General features: G+C 45.3%; 1 protein-coding gene and 1 non-coding gene across 3 annotated transcripts in view; both read left to right on the top strand.

The window, feature by feature from the left end:
* The first annotated feature begins 1,134 nt into the window (after positions 1–1,134).
* LOC126483961 (voltage-dependent calcium channel subunit alpha-2/delta-3) overlaps positions 1,135–16,836 on the top strand; it is an 832,874-nt gene continuing 817,172 nt past the window's right edge. For both annotated transcript variants that reach the window (XM_050107259.1, XM_050107258.1), the window contains exon 1: positions 1,135–1,248. In XM_050107259.1, coding sequence (XP_049963216.1) covers positions 1,148–1,248 — 101 coding nt within the window. In that variant the 5' untranslated portion in view covers positions 1,135–1,147. The remainder of the gene's footprint in view (positions 1,249–16,836) is intronic.
* Positions 8,306–8,379, top strand: Trnas-aga (transfer RNA serine (anticodon AGA)). Its single transcript has one exon. It is a non-coding gene; the product is annotated as a tRNA-Ser (tRNA).

Raw genomic sequence — 16,836 nt, 5'->3', positions numbered from 1 at the left:
TTCTCTTATATGTGTTTCTCGGTATTGCCTGCTTCATTTGAGCTGTAAAGTCAACTGAAGAGTCCGATACCAATTTCTTTTGTAGTCGACATGTTGATGACGTCATGGCTAAAAGCATCTACATCTACGTCTACGTCCATACTCCGCAAGCCACCTGACGGTGTGTGGCGGAGGGTACCTTGAGTACTTCTATCGGTTCTCCCTTCTATTCCAGTCTCGTATTGCTCGTCGAAAGGACTGTCGGTATGCTTCCGTGCTAATCTCTCTGATTTTATCCCCATGGTCTCTTCGCGAGATATACGTAGGAGGGAGCACTATACTGGTTGAATGTATGTTCTCGAAACTTCAACAAAAGCCCGTACCGAGCTACTGAGCGTCTCTCCTGCAGAGTCTTCCACTGGAGTTTATCTATCATCTCCGTAACGCTTTTGCGATTACTAAATGATCCTGTACCGAAGCGCACTGCTGTCCGTTGGACCTTCTCTATCTCTTCTATCAACCCCATCTGGTACGGATCCCACACTGCTGATCAGTATTCAAGCAGTGGGCGAACAAGCGTACTGTGACGGGTGGTATCCCATGCTTCAGTTGTAACTAATTTTCGCTGCATTATATCCCATGTCGGAGTACCCTCAAACTTTTTTTTTAGAAAAAAAGCGCTGTATATATGTAAATTTACAACATAAAAACCGGCGCACTGTCGTGCAATAGTCCTCGTATAACACAGACACGATTATGTAGGTGCAGTTGTCAGACGTATGGTAATAATGCAGCTGAAAATGGCCTCTTCTTGTAATTAGCGGAACAAGCAACGCGGCGCTGCAACCACGAACAATAAACGGCATTAAGAGGGCAAACAATGCCGAGGGCCCCTGTCTGCAGTAGCGCCCTCACCCTCGTCCGCGTGCTCATCCCTCACCCTCCGTTGACCCAGAAAGTTTTCGGCGCCAGAGCTGGCTGCTGGCTGGCGGGCGAGGCGGCTGCGGATGGCCCACGGAGTCGATACTCGCCGCGCCCGGTTCCGGCCGTATCGACTGGGTGCGCGCGCGGTGGGGCACGGCGCATGCGCAGTAGCCGCTGCGTAGAGCGCGCCGGCCGGCCGCCAGCCTAAGCTGCTCAGTCGTGTGTCGGTCGCGTGTGCGGTAGGATGTGCGCAGGTTCGGTCGTGGCTGGGGCGCTGGCCGCCGTCGTCGTCGCCGCGACGCTGGTCGGCGGCTCCCCGGACGTAATCAACATCGAACCTCACCTGTGAGTAAAGCAAGCGGCCTTAGCCACGGTTCTGTCAGAGGTTCAGCCGAAAACTGCGTGCGGTTTATATCACTTGTGACTGTGCATTATGTCATTGCTTTAATCCGATACCTAATCACGGGCGCTGTACAGCGCAACTTCGATGTGAAAATTTATACTTGCATTTTACTTTCAGATTACATTTCTTGACAAAAGAGAGTTTATTGTCAGTGAAGCGCGTATCATATCGCTTTAGTAATTTCTTGCAGTATTGTTATTTCTGGAAGAGATTTTTGTTAGTGGACTACCGAAAACTTTTGTAAACAAACATCTTTGCTTTTGTCTTCTAATAATGACAGCCATTCGTCAATCACATTTCTCTCCATCGATGTTTTGATTATTGGGAAAATTGCTTCGGGTACTGTCTAATACGTAACGCATTTCATTAATAATTACCAGCTCTCATTCCTCCAGTTTACATTCGCTGGTACTACTGATTCTCACAACGATTTTCCCTTTTGGTGCGGAGTCGTACAATTTAAAGTTACTGCTTTCACTCTCTGAGAGTCTTACAACTGTCACTATTCCATAAACCAGTATTATCATATTAATTGTTGGTAAACATTTCATACGATGCTGTTAAAATCCAGCTTACATGTTGAGGGAATACTGAATCATTAGCCACGAAACCAAGTAAACATTATTGTTCTGTAATAGGATAAAAGTACGGTTAACGCGTTCATCCCTCCATTCATCAGGTTACGTACAGTATACTCCCGTATGGAGGATAAATTTCAAGGTTGTGAATAAAGTCAAAGAGGAGAAGCAACTGGTGCAATGTATTGGCAGTAAAATCACCACAAAGATACAGGTTAAAACGAACACGGCGAAATTAGGTGGAACGATGCTACCTGGAAAAGAAAGCTCAACTTCCTTAATGATATTAAAGAGTACGTGTTGTTCTATATACTAGGTCAATATTGACACGACTGCTTTGGTAATTACAGTAGAGTAACAATTGCCTACGCGCTGTAACGATTAGTCTGATTACGTGTCATACTCTTGATGGGCATTACATCGTTGATATGAAAAAAAAGTCATAGTTTATAGATCAGCTTTTAGTTTTCTTTTGAATACACATGTTTTTGGGATTGAGTGTTATAGCTACTTTTGAGTTAGCTAAAAAAAGACATTATCTCATTGAGCTCAACATAATGCTTAGTATCTTTATATGACTTAATATCATTTGCCACTTTATCTGTGTCTCTAGAAAGTCGAGGTGTCACATCTCGTTCGTAGAAGGGACTGAACCACAGTTTGGAGTTGCGTCTTTATTACTCATTTCACGATTACATTACTCTCCCGGGAACACGGGGAAAAATGATATGGTTGGATGTCCGTACCTTCACAAATTTCAGTATTGTGCGGCATCAACTGTGTGGATTCTAACTTGGATTTTGCGTACGTTTTTTGAATTTCGAGAAATTGTTTATTTTATTCCGCTCAGTCAATAGGGAACTGTAATGAGTCATATTTTAAAAAAAATTATCTGATATTTTGAAATGTGGGACAGTTTCTAAAACCGCAAAAGGGAATTTCCGCCATTGTCTTCTTACGTGTTCCTATGCATCTGTCGGTCTATAAATAATAGAAATGGAGTAAGACACTGTACCCGAATTCTAGTGACAGTGGTTTCGTAACTCAGTTTCGCCTACTCAGTTTTAGTTTCACAGAACTTCTTAAGTCATTTAATGCCTAAGGATCTACCAAATTGACCACAGTAGTTTTCTTTTCTTTTTAAATTTCAGTTTATACCTACGATAACATAGTGGTAAGTCAGATTATAAGTAATTCTAAAACAGAGCATTTAATTTTCTCTCCACAGGCTCCATCGATGATTGTGCAGTGTGCTTAGCGATACTTTACTATCCCATTCAGGAATTGTCTAACACTACAAAATACAATATTGTGGTTGCATTCCCTCCCTTTTTCGATGGAAGTTTCTGTCAGGAAAGTTGCAGAATATGTGGTAGTCACTTTAGGTTGAATGAGGAAAAAGAATAAAATGAACTGAAAAACTTATCGGATCGTGTTTCATAAGCTATCGCATTAGCGACTGCTTCTGTTTAGCTCTACCGCTGTCTATTGAAAGAGCAATTTATCGTGTTTTAGTGATGTCCTTTGCTCTATAAACTGTTTGAAGGGCCCAAATTATGGTTATGGTTCTGAATAACACGCAGAAAATCCCTAAGATCAGCGACTGCCGCCCTTCTACTCGATGAAAGAGTATATTTGATGATTTTCGAGTTTTAGTCAATGGTTTTGGTTTTTTCTTGAACTCGGCCAAGTGATGGAGAGTGCAGATTCCACTCTCCTTCCCTCATCTACGCAAACACATCACTACCGAGTTCAGTATTTACATTTTCTCCCTTTTTTTAAATAATTTTCTGTGTGCTATGTCCGCGGTCGTAAATTATTTCAGACACGTACTTTTTCATACGCACTGTCACTGAATTTATTTATCGCAAAATCGCTGTGTGTAAGTGGAGGGGGGTGGGGGGTCGTGCGCGCATGCACGCCCCATTTTTCAAACGTGAACGCCGAAATCGATATGGCGAGACGGATACACTGTTCAGTCATATTAACGTGGCCACCTGTCAAAAACCTGAATCCTTCGACAGCACGGATCGCTGCGAGACGCGCCGAGAGTCAATGAGTTTCTGGAAAGTGCCGACAGGGTGCGGGGTTATGGCAATTCTAGAGCCGTGGCCAGCTCCCCTAGGTTTCTCAGTTATCCGTAGCGCGAGCAGCCCGATGGAGGTGGCCCCACGCATTCTCGATTGGGTTTAAATCCGGGGAGTCTGGTGGCCTCGGGAGGAAGGTAAACTCGTCCTAGTGCTCTTTGAATCACGAACGTGCACTGCAAGCCGTGTGACACGTCGCATTGTCGTGCTGGTAGATGCCACCGTGCTGAGGGAAAACAAACTGCATGTAGTGATGAAAATGGTCGCCAAGGATAGATGCAGACATTTGTTGATCCATTGTGCCTTGCAGACTAACGAGATCACCCAGCGATTGCGACGAAAACATTCTCCGCGTTATAACGCTCCCTCCTAAGAGCCTGGACTCTTTCCGACGATTGTTGCACGGTAGTAGCTTTCAGACGTTTCACCCCCACACAGACGAGGTCCACAGGAAGGTCTGTACCCAGCCCTCAACACATCCAGCTCCCTTCCCCGCCCTATAGGAGTGAAAGTTTATCAGGCCCTCATACGGCCAGTAATGGTGTATGCATGCCCTGTTCGGGGATACGCGGCGAAGCAGCACCTGGACAAACTCCAGAGGCTGCAGAACCGCGCTCTCAGGAGGACACTGCACCTACCCATGGGATTCCCCACCCACGATCTGCAGGCCGCTGCCGAAATCCCACTCCTCAAAGGAAGATTCCAAGATCTGGCAAGGGCTTCCTACGAGAGCTCTTCCAGATCTGGAAATAACCTCATCCACTCCTTAGGTCGGTATGACATGTCCCGCGATAATCACAAACGCCCAATGACGATCTCTGACGACTAAGTCGAAGAGAACATTCCTATATCCAATTCCTAAGCCTCCTCCCTCTCGCATAATACCAATCAACCTCAGGCAAGTACCAGTCACACACAGAACATTCATCACATCACGCAGACACCCAAAAACTACAGAAATAATCATACACACAAGTACAAAAAAATGGTTCAAATGGCTCTGAGCAATATGCGACTTAACTTCTGAGGTCATCAGTCGCCTAGAACTTAGAACTAATTAAACGTAACTAACCTAAGGACACCACACACGTCCATGCCCGATGCAGGATTCGAACCTGCGACCGTAGCGGTCGCTCAGCTCCAGGCTGTAGCGCCTAGAACCGCACGGCCACTCCGGCCGGCCACACAAGTCCACAGTGGAGTAAAAGCCGTAAGGATTCTCCAAAGAGGGGAAAGTATTAGATGAGAGTGAGTGAGAGCATCCCGACACTTCGCCTGAAGATTATGGATACGCAATTCATTGAAACATTGCGACTAGAAGACGACGCCACTCGGCTGATAACCCGTGAAGATTTCCTAGTGAAATACGCCGAGAAAGCCTGCAATCGCATTTTCCATTATTTAACTGCCCCCGTAAATTGAGAAACTCTTGTATCTAGTAAGAAATTTTTCGAGCTTTACCAGTCCTCCATCGTAATTGTCTCTAGGTCACTGTTAACTTCATCGTCAAGCAAGTAGTCAGCCGAAGGTCACGAACTGTGATTACTTGTGACAACTAGGCCTTCACAAAATTTTCACCCGACAGTTTTTGGTTGTTTGGTTATGACTGTGTGCTGAAAAGATATTAGCCTTGTGGTTCACGATGTGGGCTTCTCAGGAGAGACAGGGAATCTAATGAAGATTAGATTCTGCCGTCTGTCGCGAAAGGGAGGGATTGCGGGGTTGCGGCCGATGGCTGGGAAAGCGCACACAAAAACGCGCTCGTGTGTGTGTGTGTGTGTGTGTGTGTGTGTGTGTGTGTGTGTGTGTGTGTGTGTGTGTGTGTTTACATTCATGCGGGGCATTCCCCCCCCTCCGCACACAAGTGCCGCTTTCTTGCACTGTTTACTAAGTGGCCTTAAGCAAAAACTAATCGATGTTTGGTTGACTCAACTGAGCATACACGTCAGCTACGCCTTCTTCTGTGTCTTCCGTTTGTTGCAATTGACTCGTATCTGTGAACACTCACATGAAGGAGCTAAAAAAGTTTACATGTACATAGGTGACAAGACCCGAAACACATATTGGGCTTCAGGCTCTATCTCTGTGCAGAATGGAAGCAGTTGCCTAGGGTTGTCAGTGCACTTTGATTTACCATGGAATGAGCGCGTATACCCAATAAGGTGGATAACGTATTGAGAGCTATCTGAGGCATAGTAATGAAACCTGTACAATCCGCAAAGATTGTCTCGTGCCCGCTTGAGTCATGAATTCTGCGAATCACTGTCATGTTTGTGGTGGGCGGTACCTCTTATTCTGCCGTTTATTGAGGTTTCCTCTCACTCAGTTCTAGGTTGGAGCGTGGTTAGACCCAGTGCCTGTTCGTCTCTGCACAACCTTTCTGTACTCATACATCTGTACTCTGTAAGCTATTTTACTCCGTAAATGGAGGGTACTTCATAAACGACTGTCACTCTACCTCCATCTCTTGATATTGAAGTTACGAATGGCACAAGGAAAGAACGGCTATCTGTACGCCTCCGTATAAACTCCTCTCTCATCGTCATTTCGCGGGATGTTTGTAGAACGAAGCAATAAGATGGTCGACTTTTATAGGAACGTGCGCTCTAGGGAATTTAAAAAGTAAACAACACTGCAATGCACAATGTCCATACTGGAGCGTCTCCCACAGGGGTTGGATGAGAATCCGCGCGATGTTTCCTCTCGCTTCACGAAACTGTGGCGAAACACGGCACTCTTCTTTGCGTCGTCGCCATTTCCTCTATCACCACTGCAGTGAAAAGTGTAACGATCGTCTTATAAGGTACCTCCTTAGTGGGTAGTGAAACATGTCATACGATGGGAGTTGTAACGAAACTGTTGTTACTTGGGGAGACAGTGAAATTTTGCTGGGGCGAGAATTTTCAACATTGAAAAGAGATTATTTGATTTAAACAAAAAAAAAACTCAAAAATTTGTTATTCTTGTGTTACATAGACATCAAGAAACGTGTGATCATGGGGGTGTTTCTTACTGATCACATTTTCCTCCACCACTCAGAGTTACTTTGAGACAAATGCAAATGTTTACTGCTAGAACAAATTCCAAAACATTACACTTTAGTAATTATTTCTGCTGTGACACTTATATAGTTCAGTTGATTTCTTATACGTATCTTAGTTCGGTGTAACTCGGAGTAATCTGCTTTCTGCTGCTGCTGAAGTAGTCGTTGCCTCGGTCCATTTCTTCTGCTAACTGGATCAAGTTACGTGGGGGTTGGTTTTCTGGAGGAGACCAGACAGCGAGGTCATTGGTCTCATCGGAATAGGGAAGGAAGAAGAAAGAAGTCGGCCGTGCCCTTTCAAAGGAACCATCTCGGCATTTGCCTGGAGCGATGTAGGGAAACCACGGAAAACCTAAATGAGGATGGCCGGACGCGGGATTGAACCGTCGTCCTGCCGAATGTGAGTCCATCAAGTTACGTGAATTCCATTAAATAATCCAGGTACCAAGTCGTTTTATAGTGGTTTATTTGTGTCAAGCTGCGCCATTTCTTCTTAGTGGGAGCCCACTCCACGTAACAGGCTACATAGTCACAATACTGCATTACAACAATGAGATTATTGCACAGACGTGCGACACAGTGGTTGCCTCTCAAAACAATCTCCAACTGACCATTCTTGAGCCTTGTGCTCCAATTTATACATTTTTTTGACATTCAACTCAACAAAACTACAGTGCAAATTTATTGACTTAACAATTAAAAGTTTAACATTTTTATGAGTAACTATCCACAAAACATTGCTTATTTTATGCTGAAACTGGCGTATACAATAAAAAAAGACTTTTACATAGAATATACGTCACATTATATAAAATACTGAAAGATAACAATGCCAACCTAAATTTTCTTAATTATGGCGTAATTTGTAAATGCAAAATATTGCGAACATTTATTGGACAAGCATGACCTACTAATAAACAAATGGAATAATAAATTTTATGAGATGTAATGTATTACGCGAAATCACTTATTAGATACCATTGGAATTGCGGAACTTTCAAAACAGGAATGTAAAACAAAAGGGTTGTTTTATTTCAGAGTGGAGGGCTGGATACTAATTCTGACGAAGTTATATGAATACGAGGTGTCTGTTCTTTCTGACATGTTCGAAAGAACAGATAGGACGAGGAATCCACAGCATTGATACCGTATGTATAATATGAAGTTGGAGGACGAGAAAAGAAAAGAAAGGAAAGCGACTAATGGTGTCAGCTGCATCAGGACTAGACGCAGATAGGTGGGCTCGGTGGAAAATCTGGGTCGACCGGGAGGCGGTTGCGATAAAAACTGTGTCCGTGTGGTGCAGTGGTTAACGCGACTGCCTAGAAAGCAGGAGGTCCTGGGTTCGACTCCCGGCCTGGTACACTGTCACTCGTCGCCGCTGATTCTGCGTCAAGTCTCGATGCAGCTGACATCAATAGTCCATTCCCTTTCTTTCCCTCCCTGCCCCTCCACTTTCAATTTATGTATTCTGACGAGATTGATTTGATTCTGATTTACTAAATTAAGATGTATATGTCCAGATTGAAGTAACGAATGAAAATTTGCACCAAGGCCAGGATTCGAAACAAGATCTCCTTCTCTGTAGGCGGACGTGCTAACCACCACGCCACCCTGACAGGGTGACTTCGTACGATTGCATGGACTACCCTATCTAGCATGCCTCCTCCCTCCTCAATCGAAATTCCCATTCACACTTCAGCCCACTGGATGTTCCCACTAATGCTGTTTCAGTTCAGGGAAAATACCAAGTGATCTGAAGCATGGATCGAAAACTGGAATTAGGGGGGAGGCGTGCTAGGGTAGTCGGTACAATTGTACAAAACCGCTGTGCCCGGATGGCGTAGAGGGTGGCACATCTGTATAGTGAGCAAGAGACCCAGGTTCGAATCTAGACCTAGGTACAAATCTTCATTCGTCCCTTGAGTCTGCTTGTATACTCCATATCTATGTGATGCTTGAAAAGCTCTCTAGAACCACATAATTTCATTTTATTAAATTAAGATTTGAAGCTCTCAAAGTTCAGGCAGGCGAGAGACTTCTTCACCAGGCTGACTACAGAGGATCAGACACGGCAAAATCCCCAACGCACTGCCCCGGAAGCCTCAAACTATTACCATAAATCACTACCACACTCTTGGTGCTAGTTTAGTACGGACCTGACGCCCACCATCACAAGAAAACCCACAACTGGCAATTTTGTAGGTATGTGTAAGTAACAAAATCGTTAAATATTTTCAACATTTCGCGGCCCTGACAGCAACTGTATAAATATTAATTTTAATTTTATAAACCAACACCCTCAGTTGCAAAGTTTACCTAGATTTACTTAGGTTTCAGTCGGAACAACCCAACCTTCTTCAGAGTAAAAGTAACTACCGTTTGTCCATAGTGGACATCGTCAAGATAAAATTACAAATCCATAAATTATCGTCAGACTGTAAAAACTTATCTGAATTTTCCTAGACAGGCCATACGTCGTATGCACGTGATGTCTTCCTCATATCATGACCAACGAATACTTCTTAAATGTTAAGACAGTCGATCTAAGTACGTTGTGCACAGGATAACATATACGCCCTTTTCCTCAGCTGTACCTTTGTTTTATTTCACTGTAAGGATTTAGGTTCGCGGCTTGTCCCAACAAGTACCTATCACACAGTTTATGCACAGGCGCAAGGTATTGTGTCCTCATGACACTACGGTCAGTCCCAGTAGGCCTCCAGCACTCGTGGCTGCCGCATCGCGGTCGCGAAGTGGGGCCGAGGCAGTTTCAGATACGTTTTTACAGTCTGACGATAACTTATGGATTTGTAGTTTTAGCTTGATGATGCCCGCTATGGACTAAACGGTAGTTACTTTTATTCTGAAGAACGTTGGGTTATCCCGACTGAAACCTAGGTAAATCGAGGTAAACGTTGCAATTGAGGCTGTTGGTTTTTAAATTTAAAATTAACAAAATCCTTGACTGGTGGAAAACATTTTGCACATATAGCTAATGAGATTGTGCAACTCGTCTAAACAACTCATAACCACTGCATCTGCGGGAACATTTAAAGAGTGATCTCAAAAAATTTCAAAAGCAAATGGGCCCACCATAAATAAGTTTAATAAAGCTAGTCAGCCAAAATAAGGCTGCAATAACAACTTTATCAAACAAATTATAAAAGAACTGTGGCTGGTCCCGGCGGAGGTTCGAGTCCTACCCCGGGCATGTGTGTGTGTGTGTGTGTGTGTGTGTGTGTGTGTGTGTGTGTGTGTGTGTGTGTGTGTGTGTGTGTTTGAGTTTGTGTGTGTTTGAGTTTGTGTGTGTTTGAGTTTGTGTGTGTTTGAGTTTGTGTGTGTTTGCGTTTGTGTGTGTTTGCGTTTGTGTGTGTTTGTGTTTGTCCTTAGGATAATTTAGGTTAAGTAGTGTCCGCATCTCGTGGTCGTGCGGTAGCGTTCTCGCTTCCCACGCCCGGGTTCCCGGGTTCGATTCCCGGCGGGGTCAGGGATTTTCTCTGCCTCGTGATGACTGGGTGTTGTGTGCTGTCCTTAGGTTAGTTAGGTTTAAGTAGTTCTAAGTTCTAGGGGACTGATGACCATAGATGTTAAGTCCCATAGTGCTCAGAGCCATTTGTACCATTTGGTTAAGTAGTGTGTAAGCTTAGGGACTGATGACCTTAGCAGTTAAGTCCCATAAGATTTCACACACATTAAAATAACAACTTAGCTGATGATAAGATCCAGAATACCCAAGTCAGCCTTGGCAGTTGTTAATAAGTGTAAACTGAAAATTTCCGGAAGGCAATAAGATAGGCCACTATATTAAAACTTTTACCAATACGACTGCTAGGTCCGATCAAAAAACACAACTATCAAAATAGTAATAATTTTCTCGAGTAACGCCCATAAGCCTGAAATGATAATTAAATCAAGACCCTAAGCTGTCGACAGGCGTTGATGTACATGAACGGGGAGAGTTTAAAATGTGTGCCCCGACCGGAACTCGAACCTGGGATCTCCTGCTTACAAGGCAGTCACACTATCCACTTTTTTAATTTTGTTCGTTGTGTTTGGTCGTTGCGGAAGTCACATGACATCCATTCAAGTTCGTTGTTGACTCTTTCACTCAGTTTTTTATTACAGAGGCCAACCAGCTCTCTGACGGAACACGCTGAGTTACCGTGCCGGCACTCATTTGAGCCACCGAGGGCACAGAGGATAATGTGACTGCAGGGGTTTATCCCTTGCCCACTCCCCGTGAGAGCCACATTCCCATATTAATGTCCACACAGTACTTTCGTAGTGCCCCTGCCCATTACACTCATCACTCGCGGCAGACAATCTTACTGAGTCCCGTAAGAGTTCGGGCAATGCGTGTGCATCCAGCACAGAAGAAAAAGATCAATGGCCGGTTAGCCTTAACCGAAAGAAACGATAAATCCCTGCAGTCGCAATATCCTCTGTGCCCTCGGTGGCTCAGATGGCTAGAGCTACTGCCATGTAAAAAGGAGATCCTGGGTTAGTCCCTGTCGGGGCACACATTTTAAACTCTCCCCGTTCATATCAACGCCTGTCGACAGCTTAGGGTCTTAACTTAATTATCATTTCTTTCTAAGAGCGCTGCATGGTCATCGATGGTAACTGTTCTTACGGGACTCGGTAAGATTCTCTGCCGCGAGTAACGAGCGTAATGGGCAGGGGCACTACGAAAGTACTGTGTGGACATTAAGTTGGGAATGTGGGTCTCACGGGGAGCGTGCAAGGCATAAATCCCTGCAGTCGAACTAACCTCTGTGGCCTCGGTGGGTCAGATGGATAGAGCGTGTGCCATGTAAGCAGGAGATGCGGGTTCGAGTCCCGGTCGGGGCACACATTTTCAACTGTGCCCGTTCATGTATATCAACGCCTGTCGACAGCTTAGGGTCTTGATTTAATTATTATCGAATTGTAAGAGAGCTGCATCGTCATCGATGGTGACATGTCCGAAAGAACAGAACCATCTTCATATACCCTTAAGCCTGGGTCGCACAGAACTGAGCAATTACACTCACAGCGCCAGCGCAATAGAGCAAAGCTATGCATCGAAGTGACAGAAGTCATGAGATAGTGGTATGCACATATACATATGGCGGTAGCAGCGCGTAGAAACAGAAAAGCGCAGTGCACTGTCGGAGGTCCCACGTGTCCTCAGGTGATTCGTGTGGAAAGGTGACCTATACGTGATTATGGCCGCACGATGGGAACTAACAAGGGGTGGCCGCCAATTGTGAAATTCAGATTCGATTCATACTGCGCATAATAAAAGCTCATGGCCAGAGGTGTAATGTGGCAAAGGACCAAGATGCACTTCTCAGCCGTTGTCGAGAAAATCGACAGTTAAAAGAAACCGTTGCGGTGAAATACTCTCGACGATTAATAATTTCCTGCAGCGTCGTGGCGCAGCGGTAAGCGCTCGGGTTCGTAGTCCGAAGGTCGCCGAATCGAATCTCGCGCCATGCAATTTTTTTTATTATTAGTTTTTTGTAATTCAAATTTTATATATATATATATATATATATATATATAAAGTATAAATGAATTGCTTATGCATGTTGGTGAAGGCGGATCGCTCTCCAATTGTACCCCCTCCATTTTTCCGTTTTTTTTTTTAACAGGGTGTACCAAAGCTCTCCCGTCCGCACTGATTTTCGACAATGTTATAAGTTGCGCTAGGGACCGCATCTACCTTCTTTCGAAGTTAGCAGGCAACTACGCTGTTATGCGGCGGATCGTTTCGTAACGAGCGAGTAACGGAGTTTATATTTCATACCTGCCACAGCAAATTTGTGTTCATGGGGTTTCTATTCTAATTCGAACGTTTGACTTACGCTATACGTATTCGTTTCGGAATATCGTTTCTACGTCTTCCGTTAACTATACATGGTTAACATTATGAAGACAATTAATAACATTTGTGAAATACAACTTTGTTTGCGGAAAACATAATGATGTTCGAAGTCGCCAGTTTTTCCACGACAAACGACTTTCAACAACTTATTATATGCATAATTGTTGCAACTGATTGCCGGGAATATATATATATATATATATATATATATATATATATATATATATATATAAATTACAAAAAAACAAATACTAATAAAAAAGTTGCATAGCGCGAGATTCGATCCGGCGACCTTCGGATTACGAACCCGAGTGCTTACCGCTGCACCACGACGCTGTAGGGAATTATTAATCGTAGAGAGTATTTCACCGCAACGGTTTCTTTTAACTGTCGATTTTCTCGACAACGGCTGAGAACTGCATCTTGGTGCTTTGCCACTTTACACCTCTGGCCATGAGCTTTTATTATGCGCAGTATGAATCGAATCCGAATTTCACAATTGGCGGCCTCCCCTTGTAAGACTTGGAACGCGGAATGGTAGTTGAAGCTACACGTGTGGGACATGCCATTTCGGACATCGTTAGAGAATTAATATTCAGAGATCCGCAGTGTCAAGAGTGTGCAGAGAATACCAAAATTCGTGCATTGTCGCTCATCACAGACAACGCAGTGGCAAACGGCCTTCACATAACAACCGAGAGTAGTGGCGTTTACGTGAGTTGTCAGTATTAACAGACAAGCAACAGTGCGCGAAATAACCGCAATCAATGTGGGGCGTACGGCGGACATATCGGTTAGCACAGTGCGGCGAAATTTGTCGTTAGTAGGCTGTGGCAGCAGACGACTGACGCGGGAGCCTTTATAACAGCACGAAATCAGCTGCAGCGCGCCGGCCGCGGTGGTCTAGCGGTTCAGGCGCTCAGTCCGGAACCGCGCGACTGCTACGGTCGCAGGTTCGAATCCTGCCTCGGGCATGGATGTGTGTGATGTCCTTAGGTTAGTTAGGTTTAAGTAGTTCTAAGTTCTAGGGGACTGATGACCACAGATGTTAAGTCCCATAGTGCTCAGAGCCAACCAACCTGCAGCGCTTCTCCTGGCCTCGTGACCCTAGACGACTGGAGTAAACCGATTTCAATTGGTGTGAGCTGATGGTAGGGTTCGAGAGTGGCGTATACCCCACGAAGCCATAGATCCGAGTTGTCAAAAAGGCACTTTACAAGCTATTGGTGGCTCCACAATGGTGTGAGCTGCGTTTACATGGAACGGACTGGGTCTCCTGTTCCAACTGAACTGATCATTGGCTGGAAATGGTTACGTTGGATTACTTGGGAGACTTTGTAACCATTCATGGTCTTAATGTGCCCAAATACATGGAAGTTTATGGAGGACAATGCGTTATGTCACCAGGCTACCAATGTTCGAGATCGGTTTGAAGATCATTCTGGACCATTCGAACACATGGTTTGGCCACTCGCGAGTCTCTTAGAACATTTGTAGGATATAACGCGAAATCAGTCCGTGCACTAAATCCTGCTCTGGAAATACACTGCTGGCCACCGTAAATGCAACACCTTGAAGGAAGCATCCGAATCAAGTGAAATTTACACCATGGGTTTGCAGCGATGAGATATGCAACTGATTAGAATTTCAGCGCAGACGCTCATCACGCGCGCCTGTGGCGCCATCTCATAGCGACATTTAAGGCTTGGCGATTTCGACGAGTGTACGTTCGGCACGTGTGTTTACCTTGTGGTTGTTTCACAAGACGATCAGTTATGCCTCGTAGAAAACAGCCAACATCTTTACATCAAGTATCCGAGTTCGACAGAGGAAGGATAGTCGCTTACCGAGATTATGGATTATCATACAGAGAAATCGCTAGTCGTGTTGGACGAAACCAAACAACTGTAATGCGGATATGTGACCGTTGGATGCAGGTGGGTACGACGGACCGACGTGGTCGATCGCATTCACCTCGGTGCACCACTGCACGTGCTGATAGGCAAATTGTGCGCATGGCAGTGACGGATCGCTCAGTGACATCCCGAACCATAGCACAGCACATTGCGTCTGTAACGCATCATCCAGTGTCTGCGCGTACCATTCGACGCCGTTTACAGCAGAGTGGTCTGTCCGCAAGACGTCCATTGCTTCGTCTACCATTGACGCAGAACCACAGACGTCTCCGTCGGCAATGGTGTGATGACAGACGGATGTGGACGGCAGAATGGAATGACGTTGTCTTTACTGACAAGGCACGCATCTGTCTGCAGCACCACGATGGTCGGATTCGAGTGTGGAGACACCGTGGAGAGAGGATGCTGGACAGCTGCATTATCACCGCCACACTGGTCTTGCACCGGGTATGATGGTATGGGGTGGTATTGGATATTACTCTCGCACGCCTCTAATACGCATTGCCGGTACTTTAAATAGCCGGCGCTACATATCCGAGGTGCTGGAGCCAGTTGTCCTTCCTTACCTTCAGGGCTCGGCCACAGCCATATTTCAACAGGATAATGCGCGACCACACGTGGCACGCATTGTCCAAAGGTTCTTCGTCAATAACCAGATTGAATTGCTTCCCTGGCCGGCTCGCTCTCCTGATCTTTCGCCGATAGAAAATATGTGGTCCATGGTTGCTCAACGAGTGACCCAGATTACATCCCCAGCTGCCACACCAGATGATCTTTGGCAACGTGTGGAAGCTGCTTGGGCTGCTGTACCCCAGGAACACATCCAACGTCTCTTTGACTCAATGCCGAGACGTGTGGCAGCGGTGATCTCCAACAATGGTGGCTACTCTGGCTACTGATTCTGGCAGGAACCACATGTCACAGACGTCTGCAAACGTTATCATTTGATACTTGGCCAACACGTTATCTACAAAATTAATCTTGTTGTGCTACCTCTTGTCTTTCTTGGTGTTGCATTTACGGTGGCCAGCAGTGTAATTTCGCATTTATGAACGGCTATAGACACAGCATGTCTCCATATTTCTACAGGGTACTTCCAACTATTTGTTTCCATACCACTTCAAGTTGCTACACTACGCCGGGAAAAATGGAAGTCCGAAACCACTTTACTCTGAAGCGCCAGAGAGACTGGTATAGGCTTGAATATTCAAATACAGAGATATGTAAACAGGCAGAATAAGGCGCTGCGGTCAGCAACGCCTGCACAAGACAAGTGTCTGGCGCAACTGTTAGATCGGTTACTGCTGCTACAATGGCAGGTTATCAAGATATGTGAGTTTGAACGTCGTGTTATAGTTGGCGCGCGAGTGATGGGACACAGCGTCTCCGAGGTAGCGATGAAGTGGGGATTTTCCCGTACGACCATTTCACGTGTGTACCGTGAATATCAGGAATCTGGTAAAACATCAAATCTCCGACATCGCTGCTGCCGGAAAAAGATCCTGCAAGAACAGGACCAACGACGACTGAAGAGAATCGTTCAACGCGACAGAGGTGCAACCCCTCCGCAAATTGCTGCAGATTTCAATGCTGGGCTATCAACAACTGTCATCGTGCGAACCATTCAACATAATCGATATGGGCTTTCGGAGTCGAAGGCCCATTCGTGTACCCTTTATGGCTGCACGACACGAAGCTTTACGCCTCGTCTGGACCCGTCAACACCGACATTGTACTGTTGATGACTGGAAACATGTTGCCTGGTCGGTCGAGTCTCGTTTCAGTTTGTATTGAGCGGATGGACGTGTACTGGTATGGAGACAATGGCATGAATCCATGAACCCTGCATGTGAGCAAGGGACTGTTAAAGCTGGTGGAGGCTCTAATGGTGTGGGGCGTGGGCAGGTGGAGTGATATGGGACCCCTGACGCATCTAGATTAAGATTCTGACAGGTGGCTCGTACGAAACATCCTGTCTGATCACCTGCGTCCATTGATGTCCATTGTGCATTCCAATGGACTTGGGCAATTCCA

Source organism: Schistocerca serialis, chromosome 6 (genome assembly GCF_023864345.2).
Source record: "Schistocerca serialis cubense isolate TAMUIC-IGC-003099 chromosome 6, iqSchSeri2.2, whole genome shotgun sequence".
NCBI lineage: Eukaryota > Metazoa > Arthropoda > Insecta > Orthoptera > Acrididae > Schistocerca > Schistocerca serialis.
This window is presented reverse-complemented; position numbering and strand designations above follow the sequence as displayed.